Here is a 17,255-nt window from a genome sequence, read left to right as displayed (position 1 = left end):
CAAAAAAATTGTTTGGAAGGCAAAGGCAGGGACTGTGAGAATGAAGACCTTAGGCCCGCTGTAGGAGAGGATCTGGTTTGAGACCATCTTAAAAATCTGAACATGCACAAGTCCATGGGACCTGATGAAATCCATCCACAGGTCCTGAAGGAGCTGGCAAATGAAGTTGTTAAGCCACTGGCCATCGTATTTGAAAAATCATGGCATCCAGGTGAAGTTCCTGACGACTGGAAAAAGGGAAATATAACCCCCATTTTCAAGAAGGGGAAAATGGATGACCCAGGGAATTACAGAACAGTCAGTCTCACCTCTGTGCCTGGCAAAATCTTAGCGCAGATTCTCCTGGAAGGCATGCTAAGGCACATGAAAAACAACAAGGTGCTTGGTGACAGCCAGCATGGCTTCACTAAGGGGAAATCCTGCCTGAGGAATTTGGTGGCCTTCTACGATGGCGCTATGGAACTGATGGACGGGGTGGAGCAGCTGGCGTCATCTACCTGGACTTGTGCAAAGCATTCCACACTGTCTCACACAACTTGGGGCTTGTCTCTAAATTGGATAGACATCAATTTGATGGATGGACCACTCGGTGGATAAAGAACTGGCTGGATGGCCGCACACAGAGAGCTGTGGTCAATGGCTCAGTGTCCAGCTGGAGACCAGTAACGAGTGGTGTCCCTCAGGGATCGGTGTTGGGACCGGTCTCGTTCAATATCTTTGTCGCTGACATGGACAGTGGGATTGAGTGCGCCCTCAGCAAGTTTGCCGATGACACCAAGCTGTGTGGTTCGGTTGATACCCTGGAGGGAAGGAATGCCATCCAGAGGGACCTCGACACACTTGTGAGGTGGGCTGATGCCAACCTTATGAAGTTTAATCATGCCAGCTGCAAAGTCCTACACTTGGGACAGAGCAATCCCAGGCACAGCTACAGGTTGGAAAGAGAAGAGATTCAGAGCAGCCCTGCAGAGAAGAACTTGGGGGTGTTGGTCGATGAGAAAATGAACATGAGCCAGCTTCAGTGTGCGCTCACAGCCCAGAAAGCCAACCGCATCCTGGGCTGCATCAAAAGGAGCGTGACCAGCAGGTCCAAGGAGGTGATCCTGCCCCTCTACTCTGCTCTTGCGAGACTTCATCTGGAGTATCATGTGCACTTCTGGGGTCCTCAACATAAAAGGGACATGGAACTGTTGGAACAAGTCCAGAGAAGGGCCATGAGGATGATCAGGGGACTGGAGCACCTCCCGTATGAAGACAGGCTGAGAAAGTTGGGGCTGTTGAGCCTGGAGAAGAGAAGGCTGCATGGAGACCTCATAGCAGCCTTCCAGTATCTGAAGGGGACCTACAAGGATGTTGGACTCTTCATTAGGGAAGGTAGTGAGAAGACATAGGGTAATGGGTTCAAACTTACATGGGGAAAGTTCAGCTTAGATATAAGGAGGAAGTTCTTTACAGTGAGGGTGGTGAGGCACTGGAATGGGTTGCCCAGGGAAGTTGTGAATGCTCCATCCCTGGCGGTGTTCAAGGCCGGGTTGGACAGAGCCTTGGGTGGCACGGTTTAGTGTGAGGTGTCTCTGCCCATAGCAGGGGGGTTGGAACTAGATAATCTTAAGGTCCCCTCCAACCCTAACTATTCTATGATTCTATAAAAAAAGATCATTTTTTATATATATATATGTGCGTGTGTATATATTAAAATGTGAGGACTAGTAGTAAATGCTAGTGCAAAATGTGCTACAGCATCACAGTAATGAATAACTTACGTATTTGAATTATAATATTTACATATATTTGCAATATATATAAAAAGAAAATAAATACACAAACACATATATTTATATACACATACTTCTTTGCACAAAATAAAGATCACATTTATTCCTAAACTGGTCTCTGAAGAGCAAAAAGCTGGAACAAGGTATAGACAGCAGAAAAAATTAGAGAAGACTCTTATTGTGCTATATTGTCATCTCTTTTCCAAATTATTGTCAAGTCATATCACAAATAAATTATATGATTTTCATAACTTTCCTGAGAGAGGACTTCATATGAGAGAAGAGTTCATAGGAGAATTAACCTGGTTATACCTGTTTTATCCATCTCTGGTGTCACCATTACAATACCCTAACAGGCAACAACAATAAAAAAACCACAACTGTAAAGCTGTAAATACTGAAATTACAGTATCACTGAGTAAAAAGGGTATGTAAGAAAAGTGAGGTTATACAGAAAAAAAAGATTTTAGTGATTGATGATAGTACCACATAGTTAAGATAGGAAAGAGCTTCCATTTACAGTCAGCTTTACATATCTTGTGCTCCCTGTATGGGTTGACACATACCTGATGGGACTGTAACCATGCATGGAATTAGATTTGTTAAGCTATTTAAAAGCTATGTGTTGTATAAGCGCTTTTTCTACATAAGAACCCCAGACACTTAGTGTTTCTACCACAGTATGTCTTGGGCCTGGACTTAAATGAAAGAAAATTTAGTTTCCGTACTCAGACGAAGAAACAAAGGTAACAGTATAAGGAAAATTACTTAGCTAAAAAGTAAGTTTTAATACAACAGATTTAAACCAAAACACTACAATATGCCTGCAAAGCTCAGTTCTAAGATATGTTAATTGAACTTGGCTGGGAAGGCTAGGACTGTAGAAGTCATATCTGGATTTTAACACATTTTCACCTTTTCTTTTGGCAGGCAACACTGGCAAGAGCAAGGCCATCAGCTCCAGTGCACTGGTCTGACTCTCTTAGCAGCGATTTTCAGTACCAGCTTCTGATGAGCCCCTGATCAACTGGGAAATCAGATTCCTCTGGGTCCTCGTGAAGACGAAACTCTGACGCCTTTTTTAAATTGAAACATTTACCATGCTGTTCCTATTAGCTGCCATGTGAATTGACCACTTAGTCACTATTTAAACTTCTATACTCATGCAGGGAAAAAAAAAATTGGCAATTCGGTTTTGCTCCTGTTGAGCAAAGTGCAAGGACCAATGAAGTCGCTCAGAGTGCTAGCCTGCTGCTGCACTAAGGCATCGCTGTAGCATGTCTCTTAGTCTGGAAAAGTTTAGTAGATGAATGGCTGTTCCTAACAACACAAAAAGCGGCTGAGGATAAAGAAGTTGCTATTTTACAGAAATGGATGACCAATTTTTCTTCCACATGCCTGACAATTTCACTCATTGAAAGAAGTGGATTGGTCAACTCCTGCTCATTTGGAAGACAAATATGTTTATATAGCGATTAGCTCATTGTGGGAGCTACTGGAAGCAAATGAAAAAAGACCCTTTCACTGGAGGACTTCAGCGCACTTTTAAAGAGCTACTGAATTTAGCCTCACTATATGAAAACAAAGCAAGTGAATACCTCCTATTCTAGAGTGTCTACTACTGCTGTATGGTGCAAGTTGCTCACGCAGATAACTGAACACAAAAAGACATGGACTTATCCACATTATATGTTAGCAGATTTATTATACATTGGAGGGAACTGATACCAGTTTTACAAAGAACCAACTCTGATCTTTCACAATCAAGTTACTACAAGAGGATAGAGCTTTTCCTTTAGACTCACGAAAACAAATCCAACGAAAGAACCTTCTATTAAATAGAACATGTTCAGATACCTTTTAAGGCAAAGATAGAATTAAAGCAATCAAATTCATGCTTTATAGCAACTCACTGCTCCAGAGTATGGGGAGAACCTGATGCAAATGCTGTTCTGTTCCTAACCTGAAGCGAGTGCAGTAAGGCCCTATACCTGGAAAAAGACTGGAAAGTGAAAAACCTCTGGGTAAAGCAATGAATTCATCTATTAAAACCAACATTGTGATAGATGAATTTCATGGAAATGCACTTCCTTTCAATATTTTCATTAAATGATATATTTATACTAAAAAAGTTTTATGCCTTCTGGATATTCATGGATGGAGGCCATTAGCAATTCTTAGCTTCTTTTTGATGCATACAACCATTGATATGCAAAGTAACTTCAAGCTGGTTTTCCCCATCAGTAACAAAAATTGTTACAAGCAGAAAGCCTGAGTCACTGTGTGGCACATTTTCTCCAGCAATAAAGTGAAAAAGAAAGGAAAAAAAACCCTTAAAAATGTGCTTTTGACCATTTTAATCAGGAACTGGGCCCATGTTTCACCCCCTGTACAAATCATGGCCTCAGCACAGCTGGTCACATCATTATGGGAGCAGACTTGGAGAGGACCATAACATCTCCCAGGCATCCCAGCCTCATGCATCTTCTCCCACTCTCACACAGCAAACACATTTACAATGGTCTGAAAAACAGTGAGTTTTGGGTTTAAATTTAAAAGGATTGGAAAATCAGAGTTACTCCAAAACCGTCATTACTGAAAGTCAGTGAAGAGAGGGACAAGGACTTGCATTGAGAGAAAGCAGTTACCTCAGGTCAAGACCTGGTATCTCTGTTAGATGTCCTGACAGAGGAAAGAGACACAGTGGGCATACAGTAAGACCCCTGGCAGTATGGTGACAAATCCACTCACATCCTTACAGCACCACACCGTGTTACTGTGCAACCATCAAAACTGTGACATGGATGAAAAGAGAGTTTCTTCCCTTAAAGCTTTATCCAAGTTTTGAGGATGAAGGCACATGAATTCAAAGCTGATTTTTGGATTTTTGTTTGTTTGTTTAATTAAAATTTGTTGGTTTTTTTCTTTTAAAGCTAACCCACTTCACAAACCCATTATTAAAAGAAAACATCTTTAAAGCAACACAAATGGAGACACACTCATCAAATATGAACAGCCCCAAAATAAACAGCATTGCTGTAAACACAAAGTAGGCAATTACATTATGAGCTAATGAGGCAAAGCATACTCAAACAAGTTATCAAGGAAGGGCTCAATGACTGCCTGCTATCAGAGCTGCCATTGGAGAAAGCCGATGGAGATTACTTAGCACAAGGCAGGTTCTAAGTAGGAATTTTTTAGTAAAAGAGTAGGAGTGTACAATAAGTATAGCAAATTAGGGAATGATATAAACAAGACCTATTTAAACATTCCTGAGCAATTTTTCTTTGGCCAGTGAAAGAGGGTGTTTTGATTATAATGCAGCAAGTTTGATATAAATTCAATTAATATGAATTCTTCTTTAAGGACAGAAGGTAGCCAACAGAATGCAAGTCACAAGACTAAGGCAAAGAGCCCAATATGATTAAAAAAATTAAAAGGTTTCTACAGTTAACACCTGCCATCACAAGATGTGTAACTTGGGCAGCAGCAGGCAAAATCCCCAGGCAGCCAGAGGGACGCTTAAGCACCCCCCAAATCCATCACTACCATTGACAAATAAGCAAAGCAGGAAAAAAATGTTGCCGCTTAGGAACAACTCACAGGACCTCTCATCTGAAACAGCAGCTTTGGAGTAGAGGTTAAAAAAAAAAACCTGTGTATAAGATAAAGATGGTGGGGGTAATAAAAACAAGCTAAACTACTAAGTTACATGGGCATAAAAATTAAATATTCCCCACGAGAACCTACCTGTGAATGACCTGCTGCCTTTTTTCCCCACTTACTTCTTTTTCTGGTACTAGGGATTAACCCAGCTCAGCTTTCTCACAGCATTGCAGGCAAAGTACAAACCAGCAACTGCCATCAGTACCAGGCAAGTGCTTCATCTTAACATCTTCCTCCTACACTCACTGAGCTACACCATACAAATAGGTATGTTTATTCATCTCTTTACCCCCAGTACCACACTTTATATTAAATGCTTTTTTCATTCCACTTCCCCAATGAGTTAGAGAGCACACAAGTTGCATCACACTCTGTCTTTATTTCTTAGAGGCAGAGCCTTCTACCATCCTCTTCTAAGAGCTTTTTCATCCCCTGGAACACTTTATTCCCTCTTCTTCACAGCTGCTTCAGTCTACAGTAGGATTTTTGAGCATGTAAATGTGTTGAGTATTGACAAGGAATATAAGAATCCTAGTGTGTCTTGTCTTTACTGGAATTGCCTCCATCCAATGGTGGATCATGGTTGCTTTAGGATTAGAAAACACAAATAAGAAGATGATCCCGTGTCATTGTTCAGGCTTTCAGGGACGAAAAAGACATAACATGGAACTATTAAAGAATAAGTCTAACAAGAATAAAACACAAACTAGGTTGCAACTACCTAATAGAAACAAAATGTACTAAAAATGTGGTAAGAGTGAATTTTCAAATATAATAAATGGAAAAGCTAACATCAATGTATGGAAAAAAAAAATCCTAAGTAGTAGTATTATTAAACAACAAAAAGTTGTTTACAGGATCTAAATTATTGGTGTGACCCCCATAACTGATTCCATAAATAACTGCTCCTGTTTCTATTGTCATTCAACATGTTGTTGTTTTGCTGGCTTCCCAGCAAATGTTTTTATGGGATTTATTGCCAAGGAGCACCCTCTCACTGCCTGACTCAAGGTCCCCAGTAACTACTTCACTGTTGTGAAATCTAATGTGAAGGCCAAACACTACCAGCTCGCTGCATACCACATTGTAGTAAATTGCTTGATATATTTAATACAAATGACAAATTACATGACATTTTTTACTTCCATGTCTTTAATTATCCTGTCTTTCAAAATATTTTAAGAAGTCTTACATCACACAGTCAGTCTTGAAAGCCACAAATTTATGGCTATGGGCTGATTTCATCATTTATTTCCTTCCTTCTTGTAAATTTCAGCTCATACAGCTTTTTGCCTAGATTTATTATTTTACAGTCATATGGAAGACCTAAGATGTATGTGCATCTATTTGTAAACACAGAATATGCGATAAATATGAAGTGTTATATGGGGGGGAACCAATCCTGATTTTGCCTATAAAAAAATGGCTTCCTAGTAATGATAATGTTGAGGATAAAAAATGAAATTCTAAAATAGTCCAATGGAAATATTCACTTAGCACCAAGCAACAGTCAAAAAGGAAACGACTGGACAAAACACATCAAAAAGCATTACTGATGCTCTTGTAACCTTCAGGGAAGGGAAGAAGGTACAAGCTCAGGAATGGTTAAGTTGATAACATGTTTTTTTTAATGTTCTATATAATTTACATTAACTATGAAAGTTAGAAAGAAAGAAACTTAGAAAGGAATCATAACTTAAGCCTTAACTTTAAAAAGTCAAATTCATTGCCTCATATCTGGCACATTTGACAAACCCAGAAGTGCACGGTACATAAGAAAAACTCTTTTTAACCTCAGTGTCTGTGTGATGTACACAGTAATCTCACAGATTAGTGGGCTAGAGAGGAAAGTAGGTAGGTAAGCACATTACTACTCCATGTATAGGATGGTTCCTCAACCTCACATGCTAGTCCATACTTCCACATTTTCATCATGCACTCCCACTTCAGCCTTCACTGAATTTATGCAGTTCTGGCACTGATTCCCAGTACAGTTTTAGGTCACACACTGGCAGAGAACAAAAATTCAGCATAAGGAACAGCTGCTTCAAAAGACACACTCAAATATGCAGCCTCAATTTTCCCTCATGCAAGTCACGCACATACACAAGCATCAAGTGAACTGAAATGAGAGGTTAAGGTTTGTGTTTAAAACATGACTCAGAGAACTTGAGATAGTTTTAGTCTGCTGCTACACACTAGAGCCAAAAGAATAATTACAGACTAGAAAGGAGCAGAAGAACACACTTGGATATTACAGGTCTGCGTTAGATAAGGTGCATAAAGCAGTCAGGATTAAATGTCAGTCTTAGCGGTGATTTCTTTATGTCTGTGATTGCTCTGATAGGCAATGGGCTTTAGTAGCTTTCCTTAATGTTAAATTACAAGAGCTGAGGGAGCAGAGACAGCTACAAAGTAGGAAAAAAAAAACCCAACCAAACCTAAACCTGACAAACCTCATGAACATTCTTGTAATTTTATGTATCTTAACTCTGACATAATTGCCCCATTGAAATCCTTTGGTATATTACTGCAGATTACCTAGGGACTGAAGGAACATACTACAAAGCATGCAAAAGCATTTAAAGAAATTCCAGTTACACTGGCTTCCAAAATGCTCCAGTATTAGCCTGTGTATGATCTTGTACATCTGGTTCTGTAATGTTTAAACTGTTGCAATAACGCATATACACATTCAGAATAAGTGCTCAGCCAGTTGTTGCTAATGCATTAAGCAGTAATGCTAATCTCAAAAAATACGACTTCATTTGGTACCACGCTTCAAGTAATTGATAAAAAATGGCCTTCAGCCTTAGCTCTCAAAACAATGGAGGTTACCTGGTATAACATCACACAGTCTGTACAATTATTTACAATGTCTCAAGAAACATTCATAGAATAGATCATTCACTGAAAAACATCCTTTTGCTTCATGCAGTTAGCTGTAATTAATTCTCTCTAGATTTTTAACCAAACTGTATAAAAGATCAAACGATTTTCCTCAGGTAGAGCTGCAATTCTTGAAAATTTCTCAAGATGATGCACATTTTCACATTGTGAATAAATGAAATTAACAACCTTTTCCATCAGGATTCTGCTCATGCTCTTTTTTCTTTTCCCTGTACAGTTTTCAGTAAAATGTACCATCATATTTTATTTCATCAGTCCACAGCCTTTTTTTTTTTGAATGTTTCCCCTTAGGTGTTTATTTCATTGGTCTCCTAGGCCTCCTCACTGCAGTTAAACCAGAAAACCTGAAAACCTTGCTTAAAGGTGATCAGAACATGTGGAAATTCTCCTTCCCACTCCCCAGATGACACCTCACATTTGAATCTCATTTGGGAATTTCTTCTTGGGTTGTTACTATCTCCACCCTTTTTTGGTAAAGCCTAGGGGGGCACAAATCTTAAGTGAAAAGCTATGTAAGACATCACATTTCATTCAACTCATTTGGCCCATTAAAAAAAAATTAAATACATATTTAATCCAAGATTGGTCAGAACAGATGACCTGGATGTTGAGCAGCCCTTTGCATCTTCAGAAAAGGTAAAGTAAAGGCACAATGCGGACAGCTCTTCCTGGCTACCTTAATAGTACATTTTTGCCTTTAAAGGGTCACTGTGAATGGTAGCACAATATGGTTAGTTCAGCCTCCCCTGCTCATGAAGTCCTTGAACATTACATTGAAATGGGTGGCTGGAATCAGGGGCACCTTGGGTGCTTCCTTATCCTTATACTTTCTTGTACCTAAGACCCAAAACTGCATCCCCCCTACTTGCCACACTGCACTTAGTTTTATGAAGTCATTCATGACATACTCGCTACTTACTCCTGATTGGGGCTAGTTTTACAATCAATGCATTTATTACATTCTCTTACTCTTCTCTGTGAACCGTTTCCTTTGGTAACCCTTTATCCATAGTACCCAGTCATCTGCCTTCTACTTCACACCAAACATTTTCTTTCTCAACTTAAAGGTTTCCAAAATGATTTTCAGGCTAGGGGTAGACAATACTAAGGGAAAACATGAACATTCTGAGATAATACAAGGACTGCCTAGAAGCTGATCAGAATTTAGGGAGGGGAACTAAACACAAAAACTTTTTCTAATTAAGTTCTTACGGCTTACATATTATTCAAGGACAACTAGTGAAGAGCTAGTGCTAGTACTGTTTTTAAAGAAGCAGAGAAATGTGGCAATGCCAGTACTCCTTCCTCCTTTAGCATGAGGAAAAAGAAAGTTAAGAGAACAAGTAGTGATCCATATTCTCTGACTGTATAAACTGAGTGCAACACCTGTACTTACTAAGGATTCCCAGGTTCAGGACATGTTGACAGGACAATTGAATTGTTTGGATTGTGTGATTTTTAGGAAGGAATCTGTATCACAAACTCTTACATCGCATGTGTATACAGCTCATTCATTTCAACCACAGAGAAGTACAAGGCTGCTTTGGAATACAGACTGAAGAGACTACATGAGAAAGCCCATTTTATGTAAATTCATCTGTCTCACTGCACATTCCCATACAACCAATATGAGAAACATGAACTAATTATATAACATTTGCATAGAAATTACATAGTTTGGGGTTCTGTGGCATGATTCCCTGTGTGATCTCAGGCCAGTTTCTGAACCTCTCCAAATCTCTGCTCCTTGTTTGCAAAGCAGATTAAGATTAGCTATGTGGGATGGGGTGAGACTTAATTAACTCAAGTTTATAAAGAGCTTTCTGATCTTCAGATTCTATGTCGAAGAACTAGAAAAATCCATTTAAGAAGCAAAGAAGCATGTAAGCCCACATCTACACAATAAACGTTTGGTGTATCAAACTGATGCAGAAAAATTGTACTAACATTTCTCTGCAGAAGAAGCAAAAATTGCATTAGCAGACAGCATAAAATATGTATGTTAAAAATAACTAATTCACTTACTTCTTCCTAATTTCTAGGTCTGAAACTGGAACACATCTCAGGCCAGCTCCCAATACCATGAGGGATGATGTTAGTAACACAGTTACCCTCAGACCTAAGATGAAAAAACAGTATGTTAGAAGTGAAGTCGGCAATGTTACAAAACCAATATTGCCTAAATATATATATATTTACATGCAGTCTCACAGAAGTAATATGTATCTTTTTCATATCATAAACAATTTGGTGTTGGTATTAATTACAAATAAATTATGAAACCCTGTGTCATTTTCTATACTTAATACTCCAGAATTACAAAGGCTTACTTGTAGCATACTATTGCACAGGACTGTACCCAAAATCTTATACAAATTCTTGGAAGTGGAAGGTAGCAATAAAAGTATCATCAAAATGAAAAGTATTCCCTTTAGCACTAATGCTATCAGGAATATGCTCCAGTGTGTGATCTGAAGTCTAGGAATATTCAATGACAAATCTGTATTCTTTTCCAACTACTTAATTAACACAGACATAGTACTGTTATTATTTTCTTCCATAATGCAGGTATCCATTTCATCTTGAAGAAATAACCATTTATTCAGGGTAAAAAAAAGTGCAAGTTATTTTCTTTTTCCAGTCCTTGCAATTAGGCCAAGTTTTCGCTGTGCTCAGCTCAAATATAGTTGCAAATACAGTACATCAGAAAAAAGCTACAATTGACTGATGCCTTGAGTATGTTTTTTCCTCATACTGCAATTCTCAACTGAGAAGCACTTAGATTAGAAACAGCTTTATCATAGTGCTGCAATTCCTTTGCCAGCAGTTTACTTGCTGCTGTTAAGGTGTTTCCATCAGCAGCAAACAAAAAGAGAAAGGTGAGAGCTGAGAGTCTTAACCTCCAGAATCTTGTAAAACACCAAAACCATAAATATGCACAATTAAAAAACATTGATAGCTGTATCTGTGTATCTGTATATCTGTGAAGCTGGAAAACTGAAACAATTTCACAGCAACAAATAGAAAATAAAGGGCTTCTGTGTTCTTAGCAGAACATAATAAAAACAATTAAGTGATAACAAACACCCAGCTTCTCTAAGGTTCAGGTGAAACTAGTAACTACCCAAAACACAGACAGATCAACAAGTTCCTACAATAACTCACTTAACAAAGAAACAATTTATATTCTAAAACTGCCAATTTTCAGAAGTGTTCCTTCTATGTTAATGGGTCCAGTAATCAGTACAATTCAACCAGTAGTCACATTAAATACTTTGTCTCTATGTGAATTTAATGGGAGTTTTAGAGCAAGTATTTTTCTAAAGTGAAATTTTAAAGTACAAGACACCTCTTGCCCTTATTGCAACAGCTCTTAGCGAACTTCACTCATGCTGGACACCACACAAACCAAACAGAAGAATGCTTCTCTCAAACAACCTAGCCCAAGACAACCCAAATAAAAAGGTTACAGGTTGTCTGAAATAGAAGTATGACTTCCTTTGGTATGGATTAGTCATTAACAAAAGGAATGCTACCTGCAGCCCTGCAACTCTGGACACCTCATCCCTGATGCCCTGGAGAAGTATCATAAGATGAGAATGTCTGTTTCCTTGAAGGATTCCCAACACGTACCCAGACTTACTTGCTTGTCTTTGTGCTCCACCAGCACATGTTGCTGTTAAACTGGTTTTTCAAGCGTGTGTGTTCAGAGAGACCTAACTAAATGCCCGGACAACACAGCTGTTCAAAATCTTCATGCTCTCCTTGTTTTCTTGGCCACCACATGAGCCTTCATGCCATGCTTAACCCCATATTACCATGCTGTGTATATTGTGGGCCTAATTATTTGTATCAGGATCATGTATGAGATGCTCTTGCCTTTTCTCCTGGGAGATAAGTCTCTGTTAGCATTGCTTTTGTGCATAATGAGAACTTGTGCAAAATGGGAAACAGAATTCTATTGATGAAAAAAAAAAATCAAAACACAAGTCTTTCAAAAATCTGAAGTTTTCCATTTGGAAATGCTGCTACAATGTTACAGGAAAGCTCTAGTAACATACATATCACCTTATTTTCCAGATAAACCACAGTCTTTTTGAATTACATTTCACAAAGCACAGCATGTCCTGCCTTTCAGGAGACACAAGGACGGAGACGGCCTGGAAGGTCCTGCTCATGGGGTACCACAGGAGGCACAGGCCAGGTGCAAGCCCAACACTAAGCAGGTATTATAAAGAAATTAAAGTTTAATCACCACAGGAAACATAAGGAATATTTCCAAACAAAAAAAAAAAACCTTCTATTTTATTTTTAATTTTTAAAAATATCCCCCAAACAAAAAAAACACAAACCAAAAAAAAAAAAAGAAAAAAAAAGTTTTAATTTAAATCTGCAGAAAAGTTTACTAAGAAAAACAACATGCAATTCAGTGAAAACCAAACTGGATGCTGAAGCCTTACCCCAGCCCTAAATTTAAGCTTATCTTTAATGTCAACCTTACCTGTCTGGCAATTTCAAAATATAATTACCAGTTAAAGCCTCACAATCATATGTATCATTTGATCTCTCCAAACATTCTTTGAAGACCTTATCTTGAACACTATACACTGTAATGCACCATTTTTAAATGTTTTGATTGCACATTCTTTCACCTTTTTGGGTGTATTTTGTTTTTTTTTTTTTTTTTTTTTTACACACCCCTAAAGATTCTTTCAGTTAAAGCTCCATGTTGAAAATGATGACACTGAAGTGAAAAAGTAAAAGACTGTCAGACAAGCAGCGTTAGACATTTTATTTGCTAATTACATTATGTATTTCTACCCTCTAAGCACCTTTATCTTCATTTTGCCTCACATTTTAACTCTGAATCTCCCCTCCTTTCCACCTTTGTTAGAAACTGGTCTTTAATAGTATTTTATAATTATTTCAGTATTTTTGCTTTGAGCATTGCAGTGGTGCTTAATCTGAATTGAACATCTTGTATTACTCCACAAGGCGCACCCGAGTGTTTCAGATAACAGCATACATCATGGGGATAATAAATCTAAGTAATCAAACTAGCCTGAAAAAAAAAGCCCATGAACCCCGCAAGAAATTATTTCTCTATTTTAAAAGATCTCAGCAATTTATACAACCAAGATTCTGAGTGGATGTAGTTAACTTCGTTAATTTTACCCTGTAAATGCAAGAGATAAGGAGAGGGGGAGTGATATGCATTACAGTTTATTAAAATCCACAATCCAGTCCCCTTCCATCAGAGGATTTCTGACACGTCTGGAAAAGGAAGAAAGTCTTTTAAATGGATTTTCTGCCAATGGAGGAAGTTTTCTGTTCTCTGGGGCCTTCCTCATCAGCTGCTCATTCCCACCCTGTTCTTGCAGGAGTTCTCTGGGTCCCCCAGGTGGCACTGACTGTTGAGCAAAGTGCGGCCACATTCAGAATAGCCAAACACCATTTGACAGCAATAGAAAAGTCTGAGCCAGCCACAGAAATTGAGTCAGCAATAAGAAGACATAGATTACCATTTATGAGTGAAACGGTCGATATTGTTCAACTGCTTAACCCTCCTGTGGCTAATAATACAGTCTGCTTTACAACTTCAGCAGCCCATGCTGCATTTACTGGGTTTTATTTATTTTTAAAACAACTATCCCCAAACTCCTGCCATTATTAGAGATTTAACACAAACTCTTAACCCACAATCCTCTTAACTCTCCTGAAAAAACACACCTTTTTAATCTTGCCAACACCATATTGTATTAGTAAGCCTTAATGATTACCTGTATTGGCAGGGTATGTTGATCCTATCTGGCCCCAGGGACACTTCCAGCTGACCCACTAACTTCCTTTCCCCTCTGCTGCTGAGAAAGCAGCTGCTGCACACACAGCATGTGATGAACCCAGGGTTCCCACCACACACAGCCCAACACAGAAAGCAAGCAAAACCCAACCACGTTACACAACCTCATGCAACAGCAGAAGGCAGTGGCTGCCAGTGCACCCAGTGCCTCTTCAGCTCCCCCACAGCAATATCAAGCAACAGCATCCCATATGTAGGTGTTGCATTCCCCAAAACTCTTCCAGCACACCTTACTTTCAACATGCATCTCAAAGCACATTAAAAGAAAATGCATACCCCCTCCACTGCATTACTGACTGGAAACCAGCAAGTGATTTATTATGCCTAGTTTAATACAGAATTTAATAAAGGATGTTGTACAGCTACAATTAACTCCTCATTCCAACTATTTATCAGTCTGTCTTAAAAAGAACATGATTAAAATGCTTAATGCTTTTGTGAGCTTTTGGGAAGTATGACCATTCCTTCTCTTACCTGTCACCCATTACCACAGAACACGTGACTGACAGACTATAAAAATCTGTAAAACTCAAATCCTTACTCACACAAAACACACATTCAAGTCAAAATTGTTTTCACATCGAGAACTGCAAGTTTCTATTTCTGCTGGGAAGTTTCTACTTCTGCTATCTAGGGGCAACAAACTCCCTGTGCATTCCCCTGGCTGAGGCCAGAATACAGAAGCAGCCCAGTTACTGCTACAGACCGATGGAGAGCAACACAGTTCTAGTTCAGAGCATCGCAAATGGCAGATACTGTTTGGGCTTGGTTTCCACATCCCTGCAATGATCTTAGGGGGAGAATTCCAGCTGGATGTGCAGAACAGTCAGTTTTCACCTTTTTGCTAAGACTAATGGAAGTCTGGCCAGAGGAAAGGCTTCAGAAGGCTGGATTTCCACCACTGCATGGTGGCAGTGGATTTCCCTTATACAGCTCACACACCCTGCTCTCAGACACAGCAGCATTTGAGGGGTTTTCTTCCTTCAACTGCAGATTACCAAAATAAGTCCTCACAAATACGGACTACAACAAGGCCCTAATTAGAAATTAGTGACATCAGCCTGCTGTGCATTTTCAGTTTTTAAAGACCAGGCTGGAAGCCAGAGCAGTCCCTTCTGACACAGAACTGAGAGCATTTCCTTAACTAGTCTACTATTATTTTGACTAGCTAAATATAAAAATTATAAAATCCTCTTAACCCACACATACCGGGAAATAAACCCCTCCAATTTCAACAGCCATTACAATAATTCACTGTTAAATTGTGCTTTCCCTTCCAATTTAAAGCAAGTTCAGTTTTCAAACAAATTCTTGCTTTGCCTTTCTTGACAAAACAAAGCACAGGTATTTATACTTCTACAAAAAAACAATCTTTACCTTCAGTTTCAGTAAGCAAAGCACCAAGCTCCAAGTCTTTTGTAATTTTTCTTTGGCTCTGGAAGTGGTTTTGTGTCTTGTCTAAATACCCTCCTTATTGTTCAAGCATCCTTTTTTATATGAATTTCCTGGTGGGATGCCAATTCTCCATTTCATAGGTCTGTTTCTCTTCCTCCTTAATGCATGACTTTACATTTAGATGCAATAAATAGCTTGATTAAACAATAAATAAAATAAATTAAAATAAATATATATTAAAATATAAATGACAAATAAGTAAAAAAAAAAAAAAAAAAGCTTGATTAAACAGCTGACTTTGTCAGGGAACCCTGAAAGCTCTGCACAAAACTTTGTCCATCATAATCTAATGCTCCAGAAATCTTTGTATTTTAAATGTAATTCTAGCAAAATTATAGCTGCACCACTTCACCTCACAAGATCAGTGATCTTTGTCACCATTAAAATACCAAAAAGAAATTGCTACCTTTCTACTAAACACATTGAATAAAACTTCCATTGTGCCTGTACTTTGCTAAATTGACTACTGTCATTAAGGAGGATAAGCAGCAATCTTTTTTCAGAAGAGGCCTCCTTGCATCAAGCAATACATTTCTCAAAAGAAAAGATCCTTTTCACTGATGTGAAAAGACTTCATAGCTGAGATGTGGTCCCAATCTTTCAAGTTTGTTCTGTATGTTAGCAGAAAAATGAGTACATCATGTCTGCCCTGAATTCCACAAAGGCACTTGATTGCACAGGAGCATAAATTGTGTTTGGAAACTCAATAGAAAATAAATACATTCTCAAAAATAGGAGCAGCTACCCTCAGAAGCAAGGAAAATTAGGAACCAAATGCAAAGACTGCATGCAAGAGAGAACAACTACCAGGTCATATGTAGCTAATCAAAAATTACTCCTAGCTTGATGGCCAGGATATCACTGGTGCTATTATGGATCGCCCTTTATCTCTGACTACACGAGGCTGATGCTTCTGTTATTACCCTGTCTTCCATAAGATGTATTTTTAAAACAAATTGAAGCCAATTGTTTCCATCCATTCACCTGACTATATGCAGCACTGCCAAAGCAGCATCCAAATTTCAACTGAAAAGGTTTAGGACTTGAGTTGGTTTGGCATTTTTTGTTTGGTTTGCTTTTTTTTTTTTTGACTGGAAATGAATGCTCTGCTAGACAAGTGACAGCATCCTTCTGGTTATCAAATAATAAGAACCCAGCTCTACCATATACAGTCCATCTGAAATCAATCAGACCCAAAGTTACATTTCAATCCCCAGTCTTGATTAGGATACAAAAAACAGACCTTTTCCTGTACAAATCCTACAATGCAGCCCAGTTCCACATTTCAGTGGAGGATTGCATGGCAAGGGCAGATTCCACTAGACAGTGTGCTCCAATTTCTGACATAAATAGTAGGCAGACTGAGATCCCCAGACAGAAGATATGCTAGAAACCTCTTGAAACATAGATACAGGAGGTAATGATCTTCAAAGGGGCAATTCCTCTTTATATCTTACAGTGGTTGTGACTGAATCTGTCAGCAATAGCTGTCAATTAACACCCAGGATACCAGGAGGAGTTTGAAACTTCTTATATATTAATTGCAAATTTTAAATTTGAGAAAACAAACTTTTTATGCATAAATACAG

General features: G+C 38.6%; 1 protein-coding gene across 1 annotated transcript in view; it reads right to left on the bottom strand.

Moving 5' to 3' along the window:
• Positions 1-17,255, bottom strand: part of SLC49A4 (solute carrier family 49 member 4) — a 72,600-nt gene that overhangs the window by 42,507 nt on the left and 12,838 nt on the right. Inside the window, exon 2 of the mRNA XM_061468651.1 lies at positions 10,377-10,470. Within this exon, the coding sequence (XP_061324635.1) occupies positions 10,377-10,470 (94 nt within the window). The remainder of the gene's footprint in view (positions 1-10,376; positions 10,471-17,255) is intronic.

This window comes from Pezoporus flaviventris, unplaced genomic scaffold (genome assembly GCF_033815535.1).
Source record: "Pezoporus flaviventris isolate CSIRO_AGI_PZ_B2104156 unplaced genomic scaffold, CSIRO_AGI_Pfla_v1 ptg000001l, whole genome shotgun sequence".
NCBI lineage: Eukaryota > Metazoa > Chordata > Aves > Psittaciformes > Psittacidae > Pezoporus > Pezoporus flaviventris.
Note: the sequence above shows the minus strand (reverse complement) of the source record. Positions and strands in the feature narration are given on the sequence as shown.